The sequence below is a fragment of the Toxoplasma gondii genome, chromosome VIIa, assembly GCF_000006565.2.
Source record: "Toxoplasma gondii ME49 chromosome VIIa, whole genome shotgun sequence".
Lineage (NCBI taxonomy): Eukaryota > Apicomplexa > Conoidasida > Eucoccidiorida > Sarcocystidae > Toxoplasma > Toxoplasma gondii.
This window is the reverse complement of record NC_031474.1, coordinates 1,665,046-1,692,616: the sequence shown is the minus strand read 5'-3', so window position 1 is coordinate 1,692,616 and position 27,571 is coordinate 1,665,046. Positions and strand designations below refer to the sequence as shown.

Genomic DNA, 27,571 nt, shown 5'->3' with positions numbered 1-27,571 from the left:
GTAAGAAGGAGACAAGAAAATACTTCAAACATCATTCCAGTGAGTACACGAGTGGGCTTAAGAATGAAAACAGCAGAACCAGAAGATCAATGTGGTGCACAACATACTAGGTGGTTTCGTATTTCCCCCGTGCTTTCTTGAGCAGTATTTCGACGAAACTGCGATCTCGAGACAGTGCTTCTGCAAAGCCGACAGACAGAATCGGCTGAATGCTGCAATATGCGTCATACACAGGTTATTTTTTCAAGTACGACCCTGACACAATTGGACCTGTGTGTATTAATTCACTCCTCCATGCCATCCAGAAGAACCGCGTGAATGAAGGCTGGTGAATCACTGTTTGTTTGTGCAGTTTTGTTGATGTACTAGAACCCCGGCGCATCTGCCCTTGCGCATTTGTTATCACCCTGTTCTCTTGTTTTGCTTTTGTCTTCTTTCTTGTGTCCCAGTTGGACCTCATTGTCATCACATAAATGCAGCCATTCATGACTTCCGCCAACGCCGGCAAGATTGTATATTCGCTACATCGGAATGGTCCGAGTGTCGCAACTGTAGACGGTTAAGGATCAACCACAGAATACGAGAGGCCGCGGGGGACACTGAACTTGGGTGTCCACCTTTCTTCGAGATGGAAAATTGCCCGCCTCCGTGTGACAGTGAATTAGCTGACTGGTCCATTACGCCGGCAACAACATCCTGGTGGACCAGGCTGTGGTTGATGATGGCCGACAGCTGGACATTCTTTGCATTTGCCATTATCGGATGTCTGATAGTAGGGTCCGGTATCGTAACCGTTATTTATTGCAGAAGAACACCAATCACGGAAGAATCAGATCAACTTGGAACGTCCACCCCGACTTTCACGAGGCATCAAACGAGGGATGAAGACGTGCCTCTCGTTCACTCTGGTCCCGCGTCGTTGACCGAAGGTAACCTGCAGGAGAGAGCGACAATAACATTTTCAGATGACGTGACTCTATTAACGGAGAGCTCGGCCTCCCTCGGTAAACACACCGTTTGACTGCCTGTTCTGAAATGAGAAATGAACCCTGTGAAGGGTGTCACTGTTTGGGAGCGAGGAGCACTTATACGTATGTATATATCCTGAAGGTCCGAGTGAAAGCCTGATTGTCTCCATCCCATTGCGTTTCAAGAGGGCGAGACTTACGTAAGCACAGCAGAGACTCCTCTCTATCTTTGATGTTCAGTTTGCATCCTCACCGCAGTCATCTAAATAACCGGTGAAGTATCAGTTGCCGCGCAGGCTCCGCTGATGAGACATCAATGGTGACTACGGGTTGTGACAATAAATCGCGCAGCCATTGGAACGCCAGTGTAAACAGTTGCCTGAGGGTAGTGGCACCAGGTTGTTGTACGCCAACGACCTGAATGGGCGGCCCCGGCTAACGCTGGAAGACGGCGTGTCTCTCTGTTAAGAGGTGAATAGCAACATAATGCTCTCGTTTGATACGTATTCAAGTCGAGCCCCATCACAAACCAGGTGGTACACATGTTGGTTCGTGACCAGGTTCCGTTACACATGTAGGCCACAGCTGAACCAGAAAGCGCCATCCAGTCAATGACCACATTAGGACACCTTCATAAGTGTCAAGAGCGGCATGCGACGTCGTATTACTTTGTCAGGCAAGTACTTAGCATCCCTTTTGCGCCATAAAGATCGCTCCAAATCTCCTTCATGCCACCACTGTCAGTTCACTCAGGCCAAGATACTTCCCTCGTATAATGCACTTCACTAACACTTCCTCAACGGAGCATATGGAAATTATGGTGCAGGATCTTTTGAAATGTCCAGAGGCCTAGCTCTCAGTGTCCGAGACGGCTACTGAAGCTCTGAAGTGAATTCAGCGCTTCGTACACGAAGGGAGTGACTGAGTCAAACATGTGCTTTCGACAGCTGCAGCGCCCAGATGGCAGCAAGTTACTGATCTACATTTCCCTTAATTAGGCGAGCTGTTCCGTTCTACATGCAGTCACATCTAGTCAAACCGCCTTGGCACAGCCAAATGTTTCTAAGGAGATTATCTCTACTCTGGCATTGCACGACGAGGCACAGCGCAACAGCTGCAGCACGTACACGATGTCAGGAAAACGGGCAAGCTGCCAGTTTATCTGTTGAGGTGGGTTAGTCCAGATCATGCTTTTGGTGCATAATTGCAAAATACACGCGCATCGGAACAAAAACAAAGTATCTTTATTGAAACCCTCATTGCAAATCACGAGGTAAGGGCGATTCCCTCGGCGTACTTCTTTTGTTCTACGCTACCACATAGCTACAATTACTTTACTGTGTCCTGTCGCCAGCCATAGGGAGCGCGTCCTTGTCTTTCCACGACTCCGCAGTTTCCCCAGAGGGACTTCAGAAGAAGGACGAATGTATGCTTCCGTCCTCAGTGGCACCCTGTTTCCGCTCATTCCTGCTCATTTATCGAGTTGAACCTCGAGCGCCACAAGTGCTTAAAGGGCAACACTCGTAAGTGCCACACGGCAGAAGTGGCGCAGCGCTTCAGTCGCCGTTAGTCTAATTGTTTAGACCAACAGCTCGTACAAGCTATCCCATGACGGTAATTCCGGCGGTTGTCACACCAATGCAACAGTCACTTTCCTCGTTACGACAATCGCTAAGCAGAATCCCGACATGGCCGCAGCCTCTAGTAACACGTATCACATTGTCCGAGATTGCTCACCGTTGCAGTGGTGAAAAAGAGGGTGACTTGCGGAGACATATTCGCGCGTCCACGGTAGCAGGCAGCCTGTTACATTCCGGTAACAAGTGGGCGGCACGTATCGGTAATGAAAAACATGTACTGTCGGTTGCTGAGCAGATACATGAACCCTTCCCCGACAACTCAACATTTCGGAGAATAGGGAAACGCGTGGGAGAATGAGAGGCGGGCCTTGATCGAGCAAGCTCCCGGGTGTTGTGTCGTCCTGGCGGTACACCTTGCCGGCTAGCTCGTGCTGCTCGCTGGCTCTTGTGTCTTGCTGCTGCGACCGATGCGCAGCGAAAAGTGCGTCTTACGATGAAATGATCCTTTATTGTCACCAAGGAACAAATGCTTACCACTGTGCTGAAGGCCACCGAACAGCCGAAATTCTTGGGGCTCCATTCTTGCAGGAACGCGCTACAGTTCTCTGTGTACACTGCCGTGACCGACTGTCTGCCGCATCTACAGCTGGGCGCAAGATTGCTTACGATGATATTTCAGTCGGTGGTACGGATGTTTTGAAGAACTGAATATCTGGCAACGGTGGCGCCTAAACCTGTGCATCTATCACTTCTTGGCCCACCAACTTCGTGTTACTCCCCCTTGTTTTTTGCCAGCCCTTTTGTCGCTGAAATCCGGTGCGACTTTGCCTGAGAACGGGTGCAAGCTTCTCATGCTAGCAGTTGTTCTTGACAGGATTAAGCCGGGATCCTTGCATTTGGGCTCACAGCCACTGCTGCTCTAAAGGCTTCAATGCAAGTTAGAAGATAAGGGGATTCAGGACCTCACCCTTACGATACTCGATCAAGTCTGGTTTTCATGGTGTCTAAAGCATGAAAGGCGCTCGTGCAGTATGTACGTTTGCGCGCGTTAAGGAAGGCTGAGCACGAGTAAATCCGTGGAATATGTCCGCTGTTTTCGTGTGTAAAAATTCCCCGGCATATCTCAGTGCACATCAAGTTTCCCTAGCCGCCTCTTCTTTCACGCATCACCTCATACGTGCGAGCGTGAAATGTCTCTTGTCGGGTAACTTGTGCCCTGTGTTACTTCGTTTGCCCTGCGTGGCACCTTCTGATTGTTTTTTGTCTACGGTTTTCTAGCAGGCAGGACGAACCCCTTGGGGTGAAGTTGCACGTGACGAGGAGGCGTTTTAGGCCATTTCCTCTTCCCCCCCGCGGTGCTGCACAAGATGAGTTGCTTCGCGCCGGGTGCCTTGTGTGGCTGTTGCTGCGAGCTCTGCCGTCCAGTAAGGTGTGTCATTGATCAGCACGAAGTGGAAATTATTCCTGCAACGTATCGCTCTTCGTCCTCAGTATCATCAGTCACTCATGGTCTCGATGGAAGCGATGCGGGGAGCTTGCCGAGTACCTACCGCAGCTCTTGCGCCCGGTCATCGCACCGAAGCCAGACTGATGATGCGCCCACCTCCCGGAGCACAGCTGTCAGTAGTCACGGGCACCGGACTGCTTCTCACGGCGGCTACCGTCGACGCGACTCGCCCGACCACCCTCGCATGCAGAGAGGCGGGAAAGCAGCAGCACATGCAGAGCGGAAGCTTCGGGGCGGGAGTGGGACCGTAAAAATTGGCCACTTTTCTCCAAATGCATTTCCACATGGCCACATTGCCTCGTCGACTGACCATCATGCAGCGTCCAAAGATCTTCTCGGCAGTAACAAACCTTTTCTTCTGTTTGAGGATACTCCGAAGCATGCCGCAAGTCTTCCGTCACCTTCCCCTCTAACCGTTGAGCAGCTACACCGGAAACCTGCAGATCAGGCGAAGGATCCTCTGGTCCGCCATCAGCCAATAGGACCCTCTCAAGATGAAGGGACTGTGAAACGCTCGGACTGGAAAATCTGCAGTGGAAGCAAGGATGCGTCGTTTCCAGCCTCTCACACTTCTGACAGACTACCCCGCATGCAGGTGGTGCCTTCTCTCAACCTTCAAATGCTGTATCAGCGCAGAGCCGGACTGGCTCCTCAGTCGGGCACACCTGCGGCGAATGGACCCTTTCTTTCTGGCCCTAGCCGTGGTGATGCCGCCGATGATTTGAAAGATGATTCAGGGGCTCCGTCCGTCGTACCTCGAGAGGTCTCCCCTGCTGCAGAAGTCTTGATCCGTGCCTCACGCCCAGGACAAATCTCTCTATCAACTGCGGTAGCTACACCGTCGACAGTGGCGAAGGAAGAAACACTGTCCCTGGGAAGGGATCAGGGTGGTCACACCGCCGACCGTCTGGGATCAACCTGCGTGGATCCGGAGGCTGAGGGGACAGACTGTTTCCGTCCGCATTCTGTCTTGACTCCTGATAGTAACCAATCGAGAATGACATCAACTATGCTTGCCTCCTCTCGTCTTGTGCCCGTCTCCAGATCTGCGCGGAGGACGATGGTGGTCCACCCGGAGGTTTCGTCTGGCCACCGCTCTTCTCACGGAGGCCGATCTGAAGACGTTTCAACAAAAATTTCAATCTCTCAACACACACCAAGAAAATATTCTCCCGTTTCTAGCGGACGAGTCGTCGGAGAACTCGCGTCGGCAGAGAAAAACGGTGAAACTCATATGCCCAAGGAAGAGATGACGGATAGGAGTGCTGTTTTCGTGCCGAAGTATTCCGGTGCCACTGGTATGATTGAACAGTCTGCTGCGGAACACATCGAGCGCCTGGATCGGCAACATGATACTTTTTCTCAGGCGTCTCAGCGTGAACACTCGAGTTGTCAGCTGTTTAACCAGCAGCGGACACTCCCGATTAACGAACACTGTGGCAGTGTGCTACATCGTCTTCACCCGGTGGAGGAGCAGCCTGACGTGGCTGGCCTCTCTGGACAGAGCCTGTCCAGGCGGTTTTCTCGAACGGTATCCGTCTCGTCGGATTCTCTCGAGAGCAGTCAGAGCATGAGCAGCAGACGAAGCACCAGCGTGTGCAGCTCGCTGGGGTTGCGATTTGAGGAATTGAGCTTGAGAGGCAGCTTCTCTTCTAGATCTTCCATACTCTCTCGTGGAGCCTTTTCTCTAATTGCGGAGAGCGGTGACGCCGTAGGACAACCGCAGACGAGCTTGTGGCGAAGCAGCCAGGCTGCGACAGGAAATCTGGATCCCTCTCTGCCTCGCATCACACACGAAAGACTCTCCCCCCTTCTCGAATGCGGTTCCTCGGTTCAGGTGCTCCAGCATTTGGAGCGAGAACATGCACCAGGGATTGCAGTTCTCCGGTCGCGGCTCGCTCCGGCTTCTGCAGCTACGGCACATAGGCGATTCGTGCTGCAATCTTCTGCGCCTGCTGTGCCTCTGATTACTCGTTCCGAAAAAAAACTTATAGATCTGCAACACGAGAGGAAACCAGGGGTCCTCTCGACCGGTGGACGCCGAACTTCACGGTCGCGCCGTGATTCGAGAAGATCCTCCTCTCCTCCTCCGTTGCTTAGGACTCCCACAAAGATTGCTGCCGCAGGTGACAGTGAAAGCAATCTGAAGGCTGCCACCGCCGTGGCAGCTAGAGTCGGTGGCGACGTTCGCTATGCGTCAGCGAGAGCTGGCTTTCGAAGACACTGCAGTGATATGGAAACGCCCATCATTTTAAGCGATACAGAGCGCGACGGGGCAGTATCAGACGATCAACGCCCACAGATGGACTCCGTCTTTCAGTCATTTCTGCCGCAACGACTTCGGAAACAACGGGTGGGAAGTGTCGCGTCCGCAAGGAAGCCGACGTCAAGCAGGGGAAAAACGCCTGCTCCCTCGGAGGCGGATGTTCCAACTCAAAAATCAAAAAACACCCGAGAACCAGGTCCTACGTTGGATGGCGCTCAACTCAGTGCTGGTGCGCGTCTGGTTTTCTGGACGAGCAGTCGCTCACAGTGCGACGGCCGTGCTTCATGAAGGCAGAACCACATGCTGATGCTTCAAGCTGGAAGCAGAAAACCCCGAAAAGAGGGGGAGGAGCACGAATATGCAAGCACTGTTCAACAGGTGCCACATGGGCACCTCTTGTTGCAGCTCCGTTTCTCGTTGTAGATGTCTCCTTCTGCCTTCAGTGAGAATCACTGCGCGGCCCAGAGCCGAGACCTGTGTTGAAGGTCGCTACAGTGTCAGGCGAGTTAATGAAACAGCAACTGTCTCCGTAGAGCCGCTGTTTTCTGTATTCCCATTGTGTAGACCACACTGGAGCATTCACTGTGCGTTGCAACGAGGTCAGTCACAGCAACCCCCTGCGTTTCATATTCTTTGCTGTCACCCAACGTGACACAAGTCGCAGTGTTGCAGCTTTTTTTCGTGGATAAAATGCTTGAATCCTTTGCGTTGCTTCTCCGGATCTATGGCAAGACCTCAACGGATAGCGATTATCTGCTCGTCTAATAAATAGGAATGTCGAGTTGTCTTTTCTCCTGCTCTGCTTGGTCAGAGTGAGAAGTGACCTCATGCACCACGTTTTCTGCGCTGCTTGCTACGTCCGCTACCCCCTTGCAACATACGAGCTTGAAACAAAAGGCTCAGGCGCAGGACGCTAATGTCCGTAGCTGACTCCTGGCTGCACCCGTGTGTCCACATTTCCTCGCACAAGCAAACAATACGTGGGCCCGAGGTTTCAGTTCAGTCGGGCTTTTTGGATAGACTTCCCTGCAGATGCACGATACACTGACCCGCGTTGCATCTGTTAATAGCTGCACCCCTGCGAACGCACGACTCTGAAAGAAGCTTTTTATTACAAGAGAGACTCTGATTGTATGTCGCCCTGGCTTCGAAACGCTCTATCATCTGGTTGACGAGGGAGTTTGGTAGTTGCCAATGGTACAGTAGTGTCGCAGAATTGCTCCGATTAGCAAAACAAACTAATCTTTTCAGCCTGCCGTTTCCCCTTGTATCTGCACTTGACACGCCACGGTGGCAGGCTTTACGGATTGAGACAAGTCCATTGACACAGTCTGACATGTGCACGTGGATAGGTTTCACGTTTTATGGCGGCTCTAGGCACTCCCAGCGGGCACAGGCAAACATGGATGTTATATAGACATAAGCACAGACGCACCCAAGGTATGTCCTGTATATAGCTGAGGCTCGACAGCCTGCGTATTCCACTGTACCAATGCAGCGACAAGCCTGGGCTCTTGATTCGCACAGAAGCTCAGCCGCACTCCTTCACGCTCGCGCGATTCGCGCGAAACATTGTCATTTGTGGTTTGACAGTTTTCTCCACGCAGCACTGCGTCACCGTGGAGTCGTCCTGCCTCTTCTTCCAACGACTCCTTTTTCGCAGAGAGACGCTGCGGCTGCCGGAGATGCATCCCGTTTTTCTTTGGGCTGGGAGTGCAACCTTTGTTTTCTAGTGACATTTGTCCACAAATTCGTTGATGCATAGGTCTTACAGCCAGTTCAATACAACAGAAGGAGCAGTTGTTCGACGGGAAATATGCTGCTTGTTGGGGCAAGTTGTAGATCGGGACCCCCGAAACAGCCTCTTCATGCCGCAGAAACTCGAGAAGCAAATCAAGATATGGCGCTGGCGAGTCCCGAGAAGGAAAAGGGAAGAACAAGGCTTTCACCAGCAAATCCTACATCACACAATAAACAACACTCGACTCACAAGTGAGAAACCTCTATGCAGTTTCCCGATCTCCGGTACTGTTTTCAAACAGCTTACATCGAGCTAGCTTTGCTCGGAAGAAAAAGCCATCTCTTAATATTGCGTGAACGTTTTCATAACGTTTCCCTCAGTTTTTGGCACACCAGGTAAGACAGAGAGATGGCCACAGTTGGTGAACCCATACGAGTCTATTTCGATGATCTGTCTCATCAACTGCTGACTCAGCGAGCACATAACAATGCAGTTCTGCCGCAGTCTAGCTCACCATCATCAAGCCATGCATTACCATCAAGATACTGCCGCCTATCTCCTCCGCTTGCATGCACTGATCTTCCATCCACCTGCGAAGCGCAAGCCACGGAGAAAGTTCTTCGATTCACAGAGATGACAGGTGCCCAGGCAACGAATGGGCGGACAGAAAAACATATGTGGCCAGCACATTTCGTAGTGACTTGTTTTTCACCGAGAAACATAAGCCACCGATGCCCTGCCCCTTTTTCTCGGTTCAGACTCATCCCTCATCCTGTCGACACCAGCTAGAGTACGGACGCAGGACCAAGAAGGATAGTTACATTAAAGAGAGCCACAATGCGGGCTAGATGTGCGGCGGATGACCAGTGGGATTTTAAATTCGGAACATCTGGCACTACCCTTACATATGAACTGCCAGTACTACGCGATCTGTGTTTCATGACGACTCTTCCATTTGCTGGGCATACTGCAGCGACGAAGAAGGAAACGAAGAAACAAACGAAACGGAGGAGGCAAGGGGTCGTGTAAAAGAAAGCAGATGCCCTGAGAGCTGGAGAGATAAAATAACCAGTGAAAACGGTGTGAACATCAACCGTTGTCGAAGATGGCACACCTCTGGTCAATGTACGACAATACGATCCGTTTCGTCTGCGCACAAAATGCATTCCGCTTTCTTTAAACGGCAGAAACTCTAGGGACCTCTAATACCTAGCAATATCACATGAAAATATCCATATGTAGAATCGGTGAGCACAAGCACCCGAGGTTACGAGATCAGACCTGCAAAACGATAGTATGCAGCAAGTGTAGAAGACCAAATAAGGAACTCACAGAATCACCTGTCGCGCTCGTTCAACGGTCTGGATAAGCGTTTCCCTGCCGCCTTTCCACCATGGTTGTCGCCTTGCATCAGGCCAATCGGGGCAGTAACCCCCGCCAACGCTTCCTTCTCGGTCTTTTTCTCTGAAACACGACGAGTCAATCGATCGTGGCTCTCCATTGCGCTCAAGTGAGTTCTGCGCTCTTGAGGTAGTTGCATGCGCACGAACATCGCGTTCAGACCTGATATCTTGCACCTGTGATTTGGGTTGCGACCCATGACAGTTTCCGCCGTTCGCGACAGACACACGAATCACTTTGGCATGGGGGATAACCTCAAGGATTTCCTCGAGCGTCATGCCAAAAGATGCATCACCACTGCCGAGACCGTCGTCTGTCCTGAATTCTTGGAGACTTCTCTCATTCCGCCCGGGGTCCATGAGTGTCTCCTGGTCACTGCCATCGTGTTGTCTGACTTGCTTCTGAGAGAGGTCACTTTCGGTGGGGTCCAAAATCGTGGTTCCGCTGGATGTGGAGCCGCTGTCTCCGACTGAAAAGCGGCAGCCGGCGCGGAATTTCCGCGGCCCCCGGAAAAGGCCGCCTTGCTCGAAAAGCAGAGGAAGGATGTAGACTTCAGCTTGAAGGACCTGCGTGGAACCAGCGAAACACAAACCGTGCCAAAGACAGTTGGTTCTAACTGGCATTTTTCCACTTAAGCTCATTTAGAAAACAACTCACGACCAAAACCAATCAGGCGCGTCATTGTCAAACCGTTTAATGAGGTACTCGATTGACACTATGTCTGTAATCAATTACTCATAGGCTCCTTGTTTGGCCCACGGCACCCTGAAACAACGTTTTAGGATATCACTGTGCCCGCGACTGATGATATAACGCTGCGTGCAACTGTAGTTGCTTGCTACTTGTGCTTGCGGTTGGGGACAGAATTTTCTCACCTTGCTGATTTCACAAGCTGTCTCGACAGAGCGCCGCATCGGTGAACAGACAATTCTCGTCACTTCAGGTGACTGCACGATTCGTTCCTCGTCATCTCTTTGTCGACGCTGAGGTCGCTGCAAAACCTGGCGGACATGCTCCTGCACCCAGCGGGCTGCTTGAACGGCCTGCGTTCTGCCCAGTTCCGTGATTGGTGGATCAGGTACGCGCCTGAGAACAGTGTCCGCGGCTGTTGCACCGCTTGTTTCGGTCTTCACTGAACACGAACGCTGCTGCGACCTAAAGGGCATCGTCGAACAGCGACGGTGCTTGCGCGGCTCTTCCGCCGCACAAGGACTTGGAGATTCTCCTGGTCTTTTGTTCGCGGCGGTACTTGGGTAGTTGGAAGGAACCGCAAGGTTCAGCACTGGAGCCTGATCGTTCAAACTCACTGCATTATTCTGGGACTGGCTATGGCGAACGAAGTAGAACCGTTTCCGGTACACCCGATGTGTCTGAGCCGGCTTTTTGGTCAGCATAAGCGCACTTACGTTAGCCCTACAGTCCGAATCAGCATCTTCCACAACAGTACCGGTTACGCGTCGAGGATTACCTCCGGAAGCAAGAGGAGCGGTTGCAGAAACAAAAGAGCGCCTAGAATCGCAACAACCTCTAGGGTCGCACGCATCTTGAGGCATGGCACTGGCATCGGTGACCTCCGCTGCACTATGGACCATCGCTTCAGCGCCGGACGGAGACGGCTGGCAACTGTCGTTGGCCATAGTGCTTTGAAATGAGAGGAACAAGGATTAGCGCGATTGCACGCTTTCGAGTGTCGTCGGGTGTATAGACAGTGCCTGCTTTGGCTCGCCGAGCAGGGAACCAGTTTTTCTCCGAGACTACCAGACCCAACGCACAACATCTGTTCATAGGGAATGGACAGGGACCGTGGGCTTGCAGCGTGAATGTTCTACTTATGGAGCGACATACCTCAGACGGAAACTCGAAACAAAGACCTGAAACAATGTACGCATTCTCTTTCCTTCGACGGGCCCAACAACAGGATGTGAGCCACCTTTCTATTGGGACGCTGCGCAAAGAGTCTGGAAGAGCCAATGGAACCCTCCGGCTTCGAACCATGTATACAACAGTACCTGTAAGATGCACCGGACAGTTGCGATCAGTTTCCGCGAATACCCTCTCTCAAACCTCTGGCATATGCTCTTGTACTTTTTTGGGAGGTTTGTCCGGAGATCCACCGCTGCCCCCGAAGGTTTTTTTCTCCACTTGTGAGTGCGCTGATGTTTCTGCGTCCCCAACCACGAGCAGGCTGGTGCATGCACATCGTACGAAAGGGATCGTCCCTGGGGCATGGTCAGCGTTGTTCGAAGTTCCTCTCTTTGCCATAGGTGTGTGGGAGTTGCCTTTTTCCGCGCTTTGAAAGCTGGCGCTATCTGCTGAAATTAAAGCGCTTTTCTCCTTTCGTTGTTTCATCCTCGTTAAGGCATGGACAGGAGCAGAAAGCGTCATCTTGTTTGTGTCTGAGTGGCCTACAAAATACCGTCTCGCTCAGTTCCTCTCCTTACCTCCTCGTATCCTGTTCTTTTTTTCGCACGAACCAAGAAGGAAACAATTATCCAGCGGTGGAAATCTCTATTGGCCGGCAAAAGTGGACTGTTCGTTACTGTCATGGATTTCTGTTTATCCGGTTCCTCTAGGGAAGCGTCTATCCCCGTTCTAGATGCTTTTGGCCCATCCCTCCACAGAAACATTCACTGCCTCTGGAAAAAATTCTGTTGCCACAAGAGCTGATGCTTCCCCAGGGATTTCGTACCATCGCATTTTTCGAATAATCTTTCCAACTGTCGGTCAAGCAGTCTCTACGAGTGTGCAGTGTTTCTCGCGTTCCACCGCCCCGCTGTCCTCTTTCGACACCGGCCTGCTGCTACTTTAATGTCTCTTATTTGTCTCCCTATCTCATCCTCGTATATCGTGCTTTGGAAGTGAATCTTTATGTGTATCTTCATTGTTTTTCCCAAGTGTCGGTTTCACTGTGGCTCCCCGTCTCGATATCGTGCCCGTCTTCACCGCGCGTTGGCTTCACGTAGTCACCAGGTTCCTGGAGTCAGGCATAACTTCTCGGACACCTCCTTCACTTTATTTGTTCTCTAATTTTCTTTGAATATGTTCGCATTACGATGGCCGTAACTCCTGCTGATGTCTCTGTCTGCCGTCAAGTTCTCTCTTTTGTAGGGAAAAGCCTCTCCTCCGCCGTGGATGTGAATACCTCTGGAGTGCTGCCTGCCCATTTAAGGCGGATCGGATGCTAGCGTTTTGCCACGAGTTGCGGGACGCGCTTCACGACGAAGGATCTGTTCAGAGGACATCTCCTAGATTGTTTTGATGCAATTGAGCGTCCTTTTTCACACAGCGCGAGGTGAAGGGCTTCGCAGTTCGTTTTCCTCACGACGCGTGAAAGCAGTTGCTTGCATGCGTCGTACGTGTCTCTAGGGAATTCTCCATCACACTTTTTTCGGACTGCAGTCGAAACACCTGTGCGCTGAATCCAGGGAAGCGTTTTTCTCTCGTCTGTTTGTTGTCTAACCCCCGTCGGTGTCACAGCCGGTTCTTTTCGTTGTGGTGGCTCCTCTCACCTTTCCTTCTGCCACGAAGCGCGTGTTTCTTCCATCCTTCTGCAGCGTCTTCGGGGTCTTGTCATTGTGTTCAATCGCAAAATGGAGAACAACGGAAGCAGTGGGAAGAACCAGCCGTCGTCAACGGCGGCGGCGACGGACAGTGCAGGCGTCGCCTTTGACTCGCATATTTACGGCGAGACGCCGGCGGCGCATTACGTGACAGAAATCGACGCAGAGACGCCTTTGGTGGCACAAGATGGCGGCTCGGGTTCGGCGGTGTCTCGCGCGAGCCGCAGCGGCCAACGCTCGACGGAAGATGGGGCGCGGATCGCGGAGCGCGAGCGCATGCTGATGGCTCAGCAGGGCGACGGCGTGGAGGCGACTGGGGTAGACAAGTCGATCGCCGCCCGCGAAGACTTTTACCGCCGGCAGCGCTTCCAGCGAGCGCTCTCCCCCGAGCGTGCGGATCCCTTCTCCGACGGCGACCTGGGCGCGGCGTCCCGCGGCGAGAGCGCGCGTACCTACGCCGACGTGATGCTCGAGCAGCACTTGGACCGCGAGAAGCAAGCAGCTGTGCGACAAATCCGCAAACTGCAAGAGGACGCGGAGCTCCAGAGGCAGCTTCAGATGCAGAAGCAGCTCGGCGGAGGGGACGGCTCCGAAAAGAAGCGCAGAAGGTGGGACTGGGGCACCGCCGGCGCGGAGGACGAAGGCCTCACAGAGGCTGAGCGCCAAGAACTCGCTCGTGCCAAGGCGCAGGGCGGCGGCAAGAGCGAAGAAGGAGCCGCGGCTGCGGCGGCGGCCCTCGTCAGCCGCTGGGATACGCCGCTCCATGCCGGTGGACAGACCCCCGGCGCGTGGGGAGAAACGCCGCTCGTCGCAGGCAGCGACAGCCGAGAAGGTGCGGGCGCCAGAACAGGCCTAGGTGCGGCGCCCGGCAAAAAGAAAAGCAGATGGGATGCAACGCCCACGATCGGAGGCACTGGACAGGTGAGCAGGGAGTCACTACGCTTGGGACTGGGTGTGGCATATACCGAATGAAGGCGGGGTACACACCTTCGAGTGAGAGATCTTGAAAAAGTGCCAGACACCCGCCTCTTTTTGCGTCCTGTTCTCGGTCCCCGATGTGGCGCGAGAACCATTTGTTGCGTTTTAGTTTCCTCACTGGCAGGTTCTACACGGGTATCTTCCCGGGGGCGCTTTCGCTCAATGGGAGGGCCAAACCCGATCTCTAATCTGGACAGTGTCACTGCGTCTCTATACTGCATCTGTGTACAACTGTCGCAAGCGTTTTCACGGACAGGCGGCCCGCCAGTCCGCCGCTTTTAAATATTCGCTTGTGCGCAGCGTTCTGCTTCATGGCGTTTTCCGTGGCAGAGTCTCTCGGGAATATCCGTCACTGTTTTCTGAAAGGGGCTGTGTTTTGTCCGCGACCTCGCGCAGGAAACTCCCACTCCTGGGCAGTGGGGAGCGACCCCCGCGGTCGACCAAGCAGGGACTCCGATTCTTGCTGGCGCGGGCAGCGTCACGCCCATGGCGCCTGGCGCTGGTTCTGGCAACGTGACCCCGATGATCGCTCCAGGGTCTCAGACGCCCAGCATGGGTCGGAAGCGAAGTCGCTGGGACGCGACGCCGGTTCTCGGCGGCTCGGACGCAGACATGGCGGCGGCCGCTGCTGCGGGGCTGACCCCTGGAGCATCGACGCCCATGACGGGTGGCGCCGGCATGACCCCCGGGAAGGACGGCAGCACGCCGATGACGAGTCAGCTGACTCCTGGAATGACGCCTCTGGCGGTCACTGGTGAGTCTGGAAACGAGGACGGAGAGGGTCGAAGGAGACGCGCTGGAGGGCCTGACCTGTGGCGGAATGCCGAGTTGCATTCTGCAGTTCACGCAAGCGGGTACCGCGCTCCATTGTCTGCACCAGCTCTCGAGCGTCTTTGCTCCCGAGCCGGAGGGAGGGGGTCTGTGTTTCCCTTCACCAGTGTTTTGGTGTGACATGGCACTTTCCCGGCCACCCGAGGAGGACCCTCGAGCAGCGCACTTTCTAACGTTCGCTCTTGGGATGCGGCGTCCGCTTCCAGATTTCTCTAAAACTTGAGGTGTGTTTCTGTGAAGGGGGCACTAGACCGATTAGAGGTTCCCTAGAAACGGGAAGCGGGCGTCTGACTTTTTTGATGGTGTGAAAAAAATGCGGAGGTTTCAAAACTCCCAAGTGCCGGCCCGCTCCTCGGCTGGACGCGTGATTTGCGAAACGTGTATTGTTGGGTTTTTCCTTTTAGGCATGGTAGGCGCGACACCGTTGACTCCGGGAACTCCTATCTCCACAGCGGAGCAGCTTCTCCAGCTGCGCATGCAGCAGGAGCAGGACGAACGCACGCGGTATTTGACTGACGAAGAGTTAGATAGGTTACTTCCCAAAGAGGGCTACGAAATCGTCCCGCCGCCCGCGGACTACAACCCGCCGCCGTCTTCTGCTGCGGCAGCGGCAGCTCGAGCGCGACACCAAGCCATCGGCATGACTCCAGGCGTGGCTGCGACGCCTACGCCCATCGGAGTGACGCCTCTGTACACGATGCCTGAGGAGGGAGTGATTCCTGGCGGCATGGAGGGCCTCATGACGATGGGGGGTGGCATCGGTGGCCAGCTGACGGCTGAGGGAGGCGGCGTGACGATGAAGGCTGAGGATTACCAGTTCTTTGCGAAACTCTTCGAAGACAAAGACGAGGACGCAATGACACAAGAGGTGAGATCCCAAATCGGAAAGGAGCAGACACGACTTCGGGCTGAGGCGAAGGTCACTCGAGCGTCGCAAGGAGGAGTTGGGGGTCAGTGGGTGAAGGGCAAGATGGCATAGAAGGCCGTTGCCAACGTCGCGGATTTTGCCGGGGGTTTTGGTGTCGGCATATCTGACGTAGGGAGAGACACGTAGCGCTCAGCGACCGGCCTCAGATGCTTGGCGAGCTTTCCTTCCCCATGCCTACCCATTGCGTATGCGGTGTTTTGGGGTGCACATTTGGACAGGAGGTGAAGGAACGCAAGATTCAGCTGCTTTTGTTGAAGATCAAGAACGGCACCCCTCCGCTTCGTCGATCTGCTCTGCGCACGCTGACGGAGAAGTCCAAGGAATTCGGCGCCGCTGCGCTTTTTAATCAGATTCTCCCTCTCATGATGCAGAGCACCCTGGAAGACCAGGTGAGCTTTTTTGTGGGTTTGGATGGTCCACCTGAAAGCGGTTTTTTGGTCGACGTCTGACCTATTCTCTCTCTTGTGCGTAGGGTTTAGACACACTTTGCATGTTCAGTCTCGGTTTTTTCGGTCCTTGTTCGGTATGCACGGTTCGAAGTCTGCAGCAAAGAATCACGATGTGCAAGGTAACGCTTGGTTTAACACAGAACGGGCTGTACGTATCGTGGAAGCAGTTGATTTTCTGTGGTCTCACCAGTGTGGCCAGCTGATTCGCGCTCAGGGAATTCGCCTTTCTATCTCTGCGGTGTAACATCAGGAAATCTCTGCGTCAGGGTAGAGTTCACCGTTGCTCGGCTCGGCTTTCTTCTCTAAGTCCGCTTATAGTTTTCGCGTCCGAATACGATAGATCTGCGGTTCTGACACGAATTCGTGTATTGACGGCGCCGGTTTGACTGTCATTGCTTTGCCCTCAGGAACGGCATCTGCTCGTCAAAGTCATTGATCGCGTACTGTACCGCCTGGACGACGCTGTCCGCCCGTACGTCCACAAAATTCTTGTCGTTATTGAACCTCTACTTATCGACGAGGACTACTACGCTCGCATTGAGGGCAGAGAAATCATTTCTAACTTGGCGAAGGCGGCGGGTCTCGCGACGATGATTGCCACCATGCGTCCCGATATCGATCACCCGGATGAATACGTTCGTAATACCACCGCAAGGTAAGAAGAGAGGAGAAAGGGAAAGAAAGTTGCTTGTTGTCTGGGCAACAGAGAGGGGTTTGTTCATGATAGGCGATCCACATACATGCGTCTGTTTCGAGTTGTTACGTTACATCAAAACCCAGCTTTGATCTGGCTCAGCATCCGCTGTGACGTTGGAGCACCTTTGGTGCCGCGTACGCAGTTTGTGTAACCGAAGTAGATGAGACAGTAGAGGAGAGATCGGGATCTGCGCTGCTAAAGGACGCCGGCACAGACGCCGGCTGTCCGGAGCCAGTCTACTAGACTCGCTACAACGTTAAATCTTTTTTAAAGGTTCACGTGTATTGTTGATTTGTATCGATGACGTCATTGAGATACTTTGCCTTCTTTTTTGAGGAAAGAGTTTCAGTGATGCCCTTGATCAATATCAGTACTATATTAGAAGGCAAGCTCTAGTCTACCACGCATTCTCAAATAGATATAGTTTTCACTCTCTTCGTTTGCTCATACATGGTACGGAACTGCTGTCTTTTCGACTTCTTTTTGGCTCAGAGCCTTCGCCGTCGTGGCGTCCGCGTTGGGAATTCCGTCGCTGATTCTTTTTCTGAAGGCCGTGTGTCAGTCGAAGAAGTCGTGGCAAGCGCGCCACACGGGCATCAAGATTATCCAGCAGATGTCCATTCTGATGGGGTGCGGGGTTTTGCCCCATCTGAAGCAGCTCGTGGAAATTATTCAGCACGGGCTGGACGACCAAGTTTTGAAGGTCAAGACCGTCACGGCTCTGGCTCTCGCGGCCTTGGCCGAGTCTGCGGCGCCGTACGGTATCGAAGCCTTCGACAGTGTCCTCAGGCCTCTTTGGAAGGGTATGGGTGAAATGCGCGGAAAAGGTTTGGCGGCGTACTTGAAAGCTATCGGTTCCATTATTCCCCTTATGGACGCCTACCACGCGAGCTACTATACACGAGAAGTTATGGTCATGCTGGTTCGAGAATTCGAAACAAACGATGAAGAAATGAAAAAAATCGTCCTCAGAGTCGTCCGACAGTGCGTCGCCACAGAAGGTACGCGATAATCTCAAACGGGGCTGAATAGATTCCTTTTTTGTAGATCATGAACCTCAACAACGAGGCCGTGCCTCGCGAAAAGCCGTCAGCAGTGTGTTGACCACAACCGTGTTTGGTTCGTCATGGCCTGGCTTCTGTGCTGTCTCTCCGGTCTCGTGATAGTCTTTCGTTTGGAGTAGAATGCGTGCTGCACGGATTACTGGAAACCATTATGTGGTGTCTAAGCAAGAGCGGCATAGGAAGAAGCACAGAACGAACGAGTGAGCAAAATGTAAGTGGTGAGAGGACGTGAGCCAGGTTTTCTCACGAGACTGGTTTATGGCTTCAAATGTGGGGCGTCTCTTTTCCAGGAACGACGCGTGAATGGTCCTTCCATGTAGTTAGGAGGTGTTCTTTTCCGATAAAAAGCTCAGTGCTGTGCTTGATTTGCTTGCCGTACAGGTGTGGAGAGCGAGTACATTCGAACAGATATCGTACCACCATTTTTCGCGAAGGTTTGGTTGGTGCGCAACGCACTCGACCGCCGTACAGCGAAGCTCCTCATTGAGACCGTCGTGGAAATTGCCAACAAAGCAGGAGGCGCTCACATCATTCAGCAGATTGTTGAAGACTTGAAAGACCCAAGTGAACCTTTCAGGTTCGTTTTTTCAGCCGTTCTCTAATCTGTGCAAGATCTAAGGCTGAGAGAAGCGACCACGTTTTTTTCCTGCGGGCGACCTAGAGGGGGTGTGTGCAAGCATCAGTTACGTTGGCTCGTGTCTTCCTTTGTGTATGTTCCTCCGGGTATACTGTGGGAATATCCTGTCTCTCCGGAGTTTTTGTCTTATTGAAGACTGGCATGTGTTCAGAGGTATTTTCAATCATGAATCACCGCTTTCAGATTCCCAGTTCATCCAGTGTAATGTTTGCTCATCACCTTCAATAGACATAGGCGCGTGTTCTCATATACCCCCTACCTGAAGGTGTTTTTATCGTCAGCACGAACTTGTGATCACCCTTTCCTTGGTTTTGCTTTTCTTTTGCCTTCCAGGAAGGTGACATTGGAGGCTCTGGAACAGATCATTGTGAACAACGGCGTTGTAGACGTCGACAACCGCCTGGAGGAGCAACTGGTTGATGGTCTTTTGTACGCGTTTCAAGAGCAGACGTCGGAAGATGCGACGGCTCTGCTGAACGGGTTTTCTACCATCGTCAATGCATTGGGTACCCGCATCAAGCCGTACCTGCCTCAGATTTGTGGTGTTATCCGCTGGCGTCTCAACACACCCAGTGCGAAGCTCAGGCAACAGGCTGCAGACCTTATTGCGCGCATTGCCGTTGTCATGCAGAAGTGTGGAGAGGAGCAGATGCTTGGTCATTTGGGTCTGTTCCTTTACGAATATCTCGGAGAAGAATACCCGGAGGTAGGTTTGCAGTTGAGACGCGAGTTTTTTCTCGGAAGTGGAGGAGTGGTTTGAGGAAGGCGGCCGACATGTGTAGGCTGAGCACCGGGAAGGGCTGAGTGGAGGCGGTAGTCCAGAGGTTCGAACAGGGCGTTACTTGATTTCTCGTTTTGCTGGCCGTCGCGGGGGTATGAGGTACCGTCGAATGGTTTGTATAGAAACAGAGGGATTTTGTCACAGGTTCGTCTGGGTCTGATTTCCTCTGTGTCTAACGTGTTCAGGTCCTAGGTAGCATTTTAGGTGCACTGAAGGCAATTGTGAATGTCATTGGCATGAACAAAATGACACCGCCCATCAAGGATTTGCTTCCACGTCTCACGCCGATTCTCAAGAACCGTCACGAGAAGGTCCAGGAGAACGTTATCGACCTCGTGGGACGCATCGCCGATCGAGGAGGTGACTTGGTGTCACCCAAGGAGTGGGACCGCATCTGCTTCGACTTGCTAGATATGCTGAAGGCGAGCAAGAAGGCCATTCGGCGAGCGACTGTCAACACCTTCGGCTACATTGCGCGGACAATTGGTCCCCAGGATGTCCTGGCTACTCTCTTGAACAACCTGAAGGTGCAAGAACGCCAGCTGCGTCTATGCACGACGATCGCTATCGCCATCGTGGCGGAGACGTGTCTGCCGTACTCCGTGCTTCCGGCGCTTATGAACGAATACCGCGTCCAGGAGCTGAACGTACAGAATGGTGTCCTCAAAACTCTTTCCTTCATGTTCGAGTACATCGGAGAAATGGCCAAGGATTACATCTACACTGTGGTTCCCTTGCTTGAAGACGCTCTCATGGACCGCGACCTTGTCCACAGGCAAACGGCGGCTTGGGCAACCAAGCACTTGGCACTCGGTAAGACCTCCTGAAAGTGAGAGGTGAACTCAACGCATATTAGCGGATACACAGTCAAACGCGTACGGATTGATTACCGTCTGGTTGTGTCGACCAGAAGGCTGCAGTACGAGACGTGCGGTCCTGTACAGCGCGTAAGGCGTCTGGTGCGCGTTGGTTTCCCGAGTGAGTGTGATTGTTTTGTCTTAGGAACATGCGATGCAAAATCTCCTGTGTTTGCATCCCATGTGTCGAGGCCGGAAACGGTTATGTAAATTTTACATGCGTTTTTGTTGTTCTTGTTCCAGGTGTCCATGGTCTCAGTTGCGAAGATGCGCTTCTGCATCTGATGAACTTCGTCTGGCCAAATATTTTCGAGAAATCGCCGCATCTTGTGCAGGTAAGAAGGAAGTTGTTCAGGGGGTCGTGTCAACCGTTCACTTCTTCTAGGCCAAGCCTGTCACGTGTAGCTTTGTGAAGCCCGTCGGTGTGACACTTCAATCGTGCCTCAGCAAGGACAACGCTGGAAGGTTGTGAAGGGATTTCTGTGCGGGGCGAATATTTCTAGATTTACGGACACTGTGTGGAATGGCCTTTACTACCGGTATTAACACACATCGTTCGTGCATAGCGTCAATGTCAGTAATGGTGACGACATGCTGGTAAAGGAAAACAGGTTCTTCGTCCACCGACTTTGTCCAATGCACATGCAGGCTTTTTTCGATGCTGTCGACGGCATGCGCGTCTCACTGGGTGCCGGCATTGTATTTCGATACGTCCTTTTGGGTCTATTCCATCCGGCGAAAAAGGTGAGAAAATTTAGCGTGTGGGATTTCGCCGTCGCTAGGGTATGCACTCGATGATTCATGAGACCCACCCGGCGTGCGGGATACCGATCGAATGCTTCTAAGCCAGAAATGTTTATAGAGCAGGTGCCACGGTGATACATGCGAAGGGGACAGCGTGTTTGCAGTTCCGTGTAGACATTCTCGAAGGGGATCCTATGGATTATGTCATGGGACAAACTGCCTGATTAGCCGGTCGTTCCAAATGCCACGCTAGCCCCGTACCCAGTGTGCGCGTTGTGTCATTTCCATGTCTTCTTGTGCTTGATTACCGCTCTTGGTTTCGATTGAGTCGGCAGTTGTGTTTTTGGTGAATGCGACTTTCCCGCAGGTGCGCGAAGTGTACTGGCGAGTGTACAACAATCTTTACATTGGGCATCAAGACTCGATGGTTGCGTTCTACCCACCCCTTCCGGACGACGAGAAGGGCTGTTATTCTCGAGACGAACTGCTGTATGTTATTTAGTTGGCGTTTTTTTCTCTTGTCTATTTCAAAGTGTTCGAGTGTTTCAGAAGTGCATGGCAAACAGTCTTGTCCTTCTTCTGCGAAACGTTTGACGAGGAGACACACGCTTGCTCGGCGATTGCTCATGTGATGAGGAAGTCCACTCAGTTGTGGTAGACGCATTTATGCAGACTCAGCCAGCTTCATCGGTTTCCATTCATTTTAGTATGCGTCACCTGAACGGTGTCGGGAAAAATTGGTGATTGCCGGACCAGCTAATGAGGGAATCTGAAATTCATCACTGAAGGACAGCAGAGAACATAGCATAAACACTTCAGCAGTTCGGAGAGTTGGTCCATCACGTCGTTGTATCTCACGGAGATTATGTTTTAATCACGAGGGAAAAGGCGGTGTTGTTTATGCCACATATTCCGACAACCGTTGTCACAAGGCAGTTGGAAGCGACTAAGATGCTGTGTAGATCTTGTTCGTTAGATTAGTTACAGTCACCAGCATAGGACTCTTCAGTAAACTTTGGTCAGCGATACAAAGGCTGTGCTAGCGGTCACTCAAGGAGACAGAAAGCGATATGGTCACATTTTATATCGAGCAAATACCCATCAGTTATAGAAGAGGGCAAGTGCAAGCAGGTATTGTTATTTTCGCCTTCGATGTCAGAGAGGCTGGAATGCCCTAGAAGGGGTCTGCGGTGAGGACAGGGTCTCTTCTCGCAATTATCCAGATGCTTGCGATGAGCGGAGAACTAAAAGCAGCTCGTTTTTTCCATGAAGAATAGGCCCAGATCTACTTGAGCGGGGTCCAGATCGAACAAACACGTGGGCCGGGGCATTATATGTTTTTCATTCCAGGGTAGACGGAATTGCGGACATTCAATCGATCTGTGGCTATGAAAGACTAACCTGGTCGCTTCAACTGCCTCTTCGTTTGAGTTTCGGCTTTTTCAAAGCCCCTAGGTTGGAAAGAGACAAATTTCTATGGAAGATGTCCTTGAGCTTCGTCTCTTGCTTCTCTGGTCATCGGTGCAGTGACTCGTGGATATGGGCAAAAGAAGCTTTGCTACAACTAACGTCCACACAAAACTGAGGCATAACGTGGCAATAAAACAGATGCTGAAACGGCCACTAGAATGTGATTCATTCATTTTCAGCAGCTCGAACGAGAGAGGTGGTAGGTTAGGACAAGTCTGCAAAAGCTATGCTATGCACGGTTGCTTTCAGTAGCTTGTGTGCGAGCAAATCCGTCTCCGGTCCTCACGACGCTCTGAAATACAAACCACACCGTCACCGTGTACCCGGGAATGTATTAGCCATTTCCTTCAATACCCGTTTGTCGATTTTGTATCAAAAATCGACTAACGATTTTGCAATTCTAGTAGCCATTTTGTGTGCGCGGCTAAACTCTTGCTTGTTTGTTGCTATTCTTCTGTCGGAAGCGGAACACACAGACTATCGCCTTTTCGTCGCGCGTCCTCGTTTCGTTTTCTCCTTCATGATGGCACTCGTAAGTGACATACCAATGTCGAACGACGGCCATGCTGTTTCGAATCCCAATATTATTCGGCGTGCATCAGAGTCTAGCTCTATATTTCCCCATCGTGGACTCGCAGTAAACTTCGTCGGTACCGCAAGTACGACGTTTGCTAGCATTGTTAGCGGTACCAAACGTAGTGTTCAGTCAATGCTCGATCGCAGCACGGGGTTTCCTTGTGAATATTTGCTTCCCGGCGTCGCTAATTTCAAGAGAGCACTTCTAGCCTCGGACATGAGGTGTCTCGACGTGGACACGTACTCGAGTCGAGCGAGCAAACATGAAACGAACGTGTTCATCGTTACTCCCAACGCATCTTGTCTTGTAACGAAAGCCTTTTCAGCAAACGGAAACGAACAAGAATGCTTGGTGGTAGCCCCCGCCGCCGACGAATTCACCAGCTCTGAAAAAAGAGAAGCTGAAACAGCGGACACTGCGACCGTCGTCACTTCGGATACGTACTGTCGTTACGACAAAACGGCGCTGCTTGCCGTTCTCCAGAATTCAAGAGGACTGAAAACACGGGCAACTGTCAAAGCTCTTCTCCAGCCGGATCCACGTTCCAGGAAGATTGTCTGTGAAGCGAAGAAATACGTTAATCAAGAGCGCCTCGCAAACGACAGCGCCAGTGCACGGTTCAGACGACAGTACTTTTCTGTCGTGGAGGAATTAACCCAGAAGCAGTTTCTCAACCATGTACGTAAAAACCGTCCTAGTGAAAGCAGCCTTATGGAACTTCAAACATCACAACCCAATCCTTCGCTTAAGGAAGTGGCTTTCCCGTATGTACGCAACCTTCATGAGCTGAAGCTGCCCGAAATAAAACAGAAGAAGAAATCATCTCCGCATTCTGGGCCATTATACCAGGCCAAATCATCAAGCGCTTCGCTTTCCGAGAAAACAAAACACCACCATGCACCTCACGTAGACACCTCGCTTCCGTGGCGCTCCCAGAAAGTTGTGGAGGAACAACTCAAGCCAACGAGGGCGAGCAGGGCGTACAGTGAGAAATGGAAAGGAGTAACTTGCTCGCGAAGTCGAATTGGGGCAGCAGCTCAAACTTGCCGAAAAGCAACAGTTGTATCGAAGACACTCTCTTCGTCCCTTTAACTTCGTGAATGGAATAAACTCCTGTACTTTCAAAGGCACCTTTATCTCTGTCGAAAAGGTGTCACGCCCTGACCAATTTCGTGCTACCTAAAATCCAGAGGATCCCTCCCGATAATTTGGTAAAATGGGAAGCGGAGCAAACACACCCATAGAATCAGCATATTCATTCGGCTGGTCTATTCAGCGCGTGCATGGACCGGCGTAGCTTTATTGTGCGATGCGCCACAGTGCGGCGGTTGTTTCCCGTTCTAGATCGCTAGCACGGGTTTTCCGTTACAGGAGTACAATGTTGTCACCTCAAAGTCGTGCCTATTGTGACAGTGTATACCCTATCAATTGCAAGAGAATTTGGTCCGATGCTTCTTCACGTCCAATCAGACCCCATGTCAACACAACACGACTATCGGTAAGTGAGCATGCAATTGGTGATCCAGCATTGTTAAAAAAACATGGGTGACTCGTCTCTAAACTTCGAGGAACGAAGTCAAATCTACATTTTGCTGTGTTGCGGAGCATACAATTACTACAAACGCATACCACCAGCTCGTAGCGAGAACGCGGAAGTGTCGTTGTGGCCGTTTATCTCTCGAAGAAACTCCTGATCCCCGCATGTGAAGGCCACAAAGCCGCACGCCGGTGAAAGTGACTCAGTTTTAGCCCTGAATTTCCCGTTTTACCAAGGCAGGCTTTCTGAAAATGTTGTACCAGTGAAAATATTATACCGGAAAAAGTGAGAGGCCTTCCCTCAATATGTGGACGACGACCGAGACATAACAGACACCAGAAAAACACGGCGTAGCACATGCAACCAACTAGGCAGACGATTTACCATAGAGAAAGTAGAAAATTATGAATATAACGACGACGAATAACGCAAGGTAGCAAGTGTGCCAGCCACCCTGCAGCACAACAGAACGCACCACACAGAGGAGGAAAGATCCGTCCAAATAGTGTCCCAAGGATAAATACGAGTAACAAAAAAGATTACGAAGCAGCGACTGACCACTGGCCACTGTAGAAACACTGCCTTCTACGCTCCCCGTTATTTCACAATGATTCCGTAGACGTACACTTAAGAACACAAAACATCTCTGGAAATTGGAACACACCAACACTACGAGGACTGGAGGATCACGCGTTTAACCTACTCTTTGATTCCAGAGGTTTTCCATCCGCTTGATTGACGATCGGATCGAATTCCGCACTCCATCCAAGCCGCCAGCCTAGAACAAAGGAACACAGCACAGGCATCTTTCCTAAAAGAACAGGACACAACTAGAACGAACCGAGCATGCCATTGGAGGGTTTGAGTGCAGCAAAGACCCAGAGACGAAAAGCTGGACTCAGGTGAACAGCCTCCTTTTGGGACTGCCTTGCGTCCACACCGTATTTCGATGCCAAGAAAAAATAGTGTAAGTTCTGGTGAGCTTGCCAGCAATCCCAGTCCGCTAAACTGCCTGATTCCCCGCCACACGGAAAAACACCTGATTCCCACGTCTAACTTCCTTGTCCGTCAGCCACTTTTGAGAGCCCGTGTCCATCTACCCACCAAACCCCGCGGTACATGTAGCACTCTCCACCGCAAGCGCTGAGTAATATCACTCGCTTTCTTTTAAATTTTTTCAGACGGACGCCGTTGCACAGAGCATCATCCACGCCTCTTGCATCCACCTGTTTCAGGCTTACCATACCCTCGAGGAGATTGTTCGACTCCTGTACCTCATCGCGCATGGCCAAGCTCAGCTGCAAGTGCAACCAATACAGGCAATGAAATTCGTCTTATTACTGCCCCAAACTTTACCATCAACCAAATCTGACTTTCAACGTGGGTTTCGCCTACACAGCATCTGCTGCATTATGCTCAGTTAACGCCATAGTTTCAGGGTGTTGTCTGGATCCCCGTACCAGGCTTGTTGTTGGGCAGCTGCGAAACAACACTGTGATTGTCGTTCCTCGTCACACTCAATTGCCATGACGCCAGAAAAGAGGTATTTCTGCTGTGTAGGATACATGGAAAATGAAGGCCTACACAAGCGGGAAGGGAGGCGCTACCTTAACGCCTTACAAAATGAAGGCTTCTGCTGCAGCTGCTGCCTGTCCGTATGTTTACATCTGAGCAACCCGATTCTAAATATTTGAATACCAGATCTCGATGGTACGAAGTAGAGACGTGTCTCACGGAAATGGTGGACTTGCCTGTTTAAGACTTTGCACCTTGGACTCCAAATCAACGATGCAAGCATCGTTTTCCTCCTCCATTGCGTCCATGCCACGCTGCTCAAACCTGCGCCTCTCATACCCTTCTTTCTTTCTCATCATCGGTACGCGCGTTGGGTTGAACTAGTCAGAAAGAAACCGCTTCCACCTCTATGGCTCTCTGAAACGACTGGTGGTCTTTACGTAGCTCACACGCCAGCCAGCCGCTTTCTACCGGCGGCCATCCAATATCACTGTCTTAACTCTCGCTTTCTTCCAGTTTCGCGTTAGCGCTCTGTCCTGTGCATGCAAACACGTGGGAAAGTGGACAAATACCAAAGGGAACAAGCAGAAAAACGGATCGGGGCAAACAGGCGCACAGCCTACCAACGATGTGAGGGTTGCGCGGTGGAAAACGAAGAATAACAGCAAGGCAACGAAGAGACGACTGTCAGACGCAGGAAGTGTGTCACGAAGATGGACAAGTAAAACTCGAATACCTCTCCTGGAATTTGCCGGGATGGCAAAACGAATCCTCCGAATGCCCCGAACGTCGCACCGCACGGCCGGTCATCGCACACTGGTATTCCAACGCTTTGAAAAGGACAGTTGGATGGATCAGCCGATTTTGCCGTCTTAGGAGACTAACAGGGCCGCTTTGAACGAGCGGAGAAGACAGGAAGAAGAACGGAACAATGAAAAATAGTACCAACAAAGATGCATAATGCTATCCGCGCGTGCTGCAGCTTTCGGACTCTCAGGCTGGCACGGGAAAGACACTCCTTGCCGGCGTTTTCGGGCACACGATGCGTTCAATCCTATCTGTTAGTCCGCTTGAACCAAGCGGATTTGTGTCTGTCTTGAAAGTTTAGGTTTTGACCCGTATTGCGGGAAGGATACCGCCAGATGTGTCCAAGATGCAGACAGTCTTGATTTGGAATAAGAGCGTTGTGGTCACTGCCGCCCAAACCACCTCAGTTCTCTTCACCTGTGAAAACCGTTGTTCAGGAACGGAAGACAGCGAGCGAAATTCTCCGCAAGAACATCCAAAAGCATTCAGAGCCTGGAATTAGTCGTCGTCCTAAGCCAAGCCATAAAAACTGCAGCCTTTTCGGCTTGTCGGGCCAGGACTGGAAAAAGTGTAACAGGTCGCAGCAAAGCGCGACGAGCTCGAGAATGTTTGCTCCGTGCATGCCCTTAATCTCTCTGGGGGGCTGGTCGTGTCGCAAAGGGTGAATCGTCCGAGG

At 51.9% G+C, this 27,571-nt stretch overlaps 5 protein-coding genes across 5 annotated transcripts; 3 read left to right on the top strand and 2 right to left on the bottom strand.

Moving 5' to 3' along the window:
• The first annotated feature begins 3,059 nt into the window (after positions 1–3,059).
• Positions 3,060–7,226, top strand: TGME49_204880 (hypothetical protein). The gene has a single exon (XM_002367689.2). It carries the CDS (start codon positions 3,916–3,918, stop codon positions 6,607–6,609), a length of 2,694 nt encoding a protein of 897 aa, XP_002367730.1. The 5' UTR covers positions 3,060–3,915; the 3' UTR covers positions 6,610–7,226.
• A 250-nt stretch (positions 7,227–7,476) lies between these two features.
• Positions 7,477–11,582, bottom strand: TGME49_205000 (phosphoglycerate mutase family protein). Its single transcript, XM_018779312.1, has 4 exons — positions 10,339–11,582; positions 9,395–10,029; positions 8,577–8,652; positions 7,477–8,279 (listed from the first exon to the last, which is right to left on the bottom strand). The coding sequence occupies exons 1-4, from the start codon at positions 11,098–11,100 to the stop codon at positions 7,731–7,733; spliced, it is 2,022 nt and encodes a 673-aa protein (XP_018637296.1). The 5' UTR covers positions 11,101–11,582; the 3' UTR covers positions 7,477–7,730.
• Positions 11,583–11,732: 150 nt separating this feature from the next.
• TGME49_205010 (U2 small nuclear ribonucleoprotein family protein, putative) lies at positions 11,733–22,355 on the top strand. Its single transcript, XM_002367692.2, has 12 exons — positions 11,733–13,944; positions 14,398–14,755; positions 15,237–15,700; positions 15,979–16,149; positions 16,617–16,864; positions 17,399–17,907; positions 18,352–18,547; positions 18,941–19,313; positions 19,574–20,201; positions 20,489–20,580; positions 20,894–20,989; positions 21,357–22,355. Exons 1-12 carry the CDS (start codon positions 13,054–13,056, stop codon positions 21,489–21,491), a joined length of 4,161 nt encoding a protein of 1,386 aa, XP_002367733.1. The 5' UTR covers positions 11,733–13,053; the 3' UTR covers positions 21,492–22,355.
• Positions 21,974–24,762, top strand: TGME49_205020 (hypothetical protein). The gene has a single exon (XM_018779313.1). It carries the CDS (start codon positions 22,686–22,688, stop codon positions 24,126–24,128), a length of 1,443 nt encoding a protein of 480 aa, XP_018637295.1. The 5' UTR covers positions 21,974–22,685; the 3' UTR covers positions 24,129–24,762.
• TGME49_205030 (hypothetical protein) lies at positions 24,249–27,465 on the bottom strand. The gene is made up of 4 exons (XM_018779314.1): positions 26,325–27,465; positions 25,815–25,871; positions 25,277–25,351; positions 24,249–25,027 (listed from the first exon to the last, which is right to left on the bottom strand). Exons 1-4 carry the CDS (start codon positions 26,445–26,447, stop codon positions 24,941–24,943), a joined length of 342 nt encoding a protein of 113 aa, XP_018637294.1. The 5' UTR covers positions 26,448–27,465; the 3' UTR covers positions 24,249–24,940.
• Positions 27,466–27,571: the final 106 nt, after the last annotated feature.

Excerpts from the sequence above, each read along its gene's own strand:
- TGME49_204880 (XM_002367689.2), top strand. The coding sequence starts at position 3,916 with ATGAGTTGCTTCGCGCCGGGTGCCTTGTGTGGCTGTTGCTGCGAGCTC.
- TGME49_205000 (XM_018779312.1), bottom strand. The coding sequence starts at position 11,100 with ATGGCCAACGACAGTTGCCAGCCGTCTCCGTCCGGCGCTGAAGCGATG. Across the intron at positions 10,030-10,338 it reads CAGCTTGTGAAATCAGCAAG|GTCCTTCAAGCTGAAGTCTA; the intron begins GTGAGAAAATTC and ends GGTTCCACGCAG. Across the intron at positions 8,280-8,576 it reads TAATGCATGGCTTGATGATG|GATTTGCTGGTGAAAGCCTT; the intron begins GTGAGCTAGACT and ends TGTGTGATGTAG.
- TGME49_205010 (XM_002367692.2), top strand. The coding sequence starts at position 13,054 with ATGGAGAACAACGGAAGCAGTGGGAAGAACCAGCCGTCGTCAACGGCG. Across the intron at positions 13,945-14,397 it reads CGATCGGAGGCACTGGACAG|GAAACTCCCACTCCTGGGCA; the intron begins GTGAGCAGGGAG and ends GACCTCGCGCAG. Across the intron at positions 14,756-15,236 it reads GACGCCTCTGGCGGTCACTG|GCATGGTAGGCGCGACACCG; the intron begins GTGAGTCTGGAA and ends TTTTCCTTTTAG.
- TGME49_205020 (XM_018779313.1), top strand. The coding sequence starts at position 22,686 with ATGCTATGCACGGTTGCTTTCAGTAGCTTGTGTGCGAGCAAATCCGTC.
- TGME49_205030 (XM_018779314.1), bottom strand. The coding sequence starts at position 26,447 with ATGATGAGAAAGAAAGAAGGGTATGAGAGGCGCAGGTTTGAGCAGCGT. Across the intron at positions 25,872-26,324 it reads AGGTGCAAAGTCTTAAACAG|CTGAGCTTGGCCATGCGCGA; the intron begins GCAAGTCCACCA and ends TTGCACTTGCAG. Across the intron at positions 25,352-25,814 it reads ACAATCTCCTCGAGGGTATG|GCTGGCGGCTTGGATGGAGT; the intron begins GTAAGCCTGAAA and ends CCTTTGTTCTAG.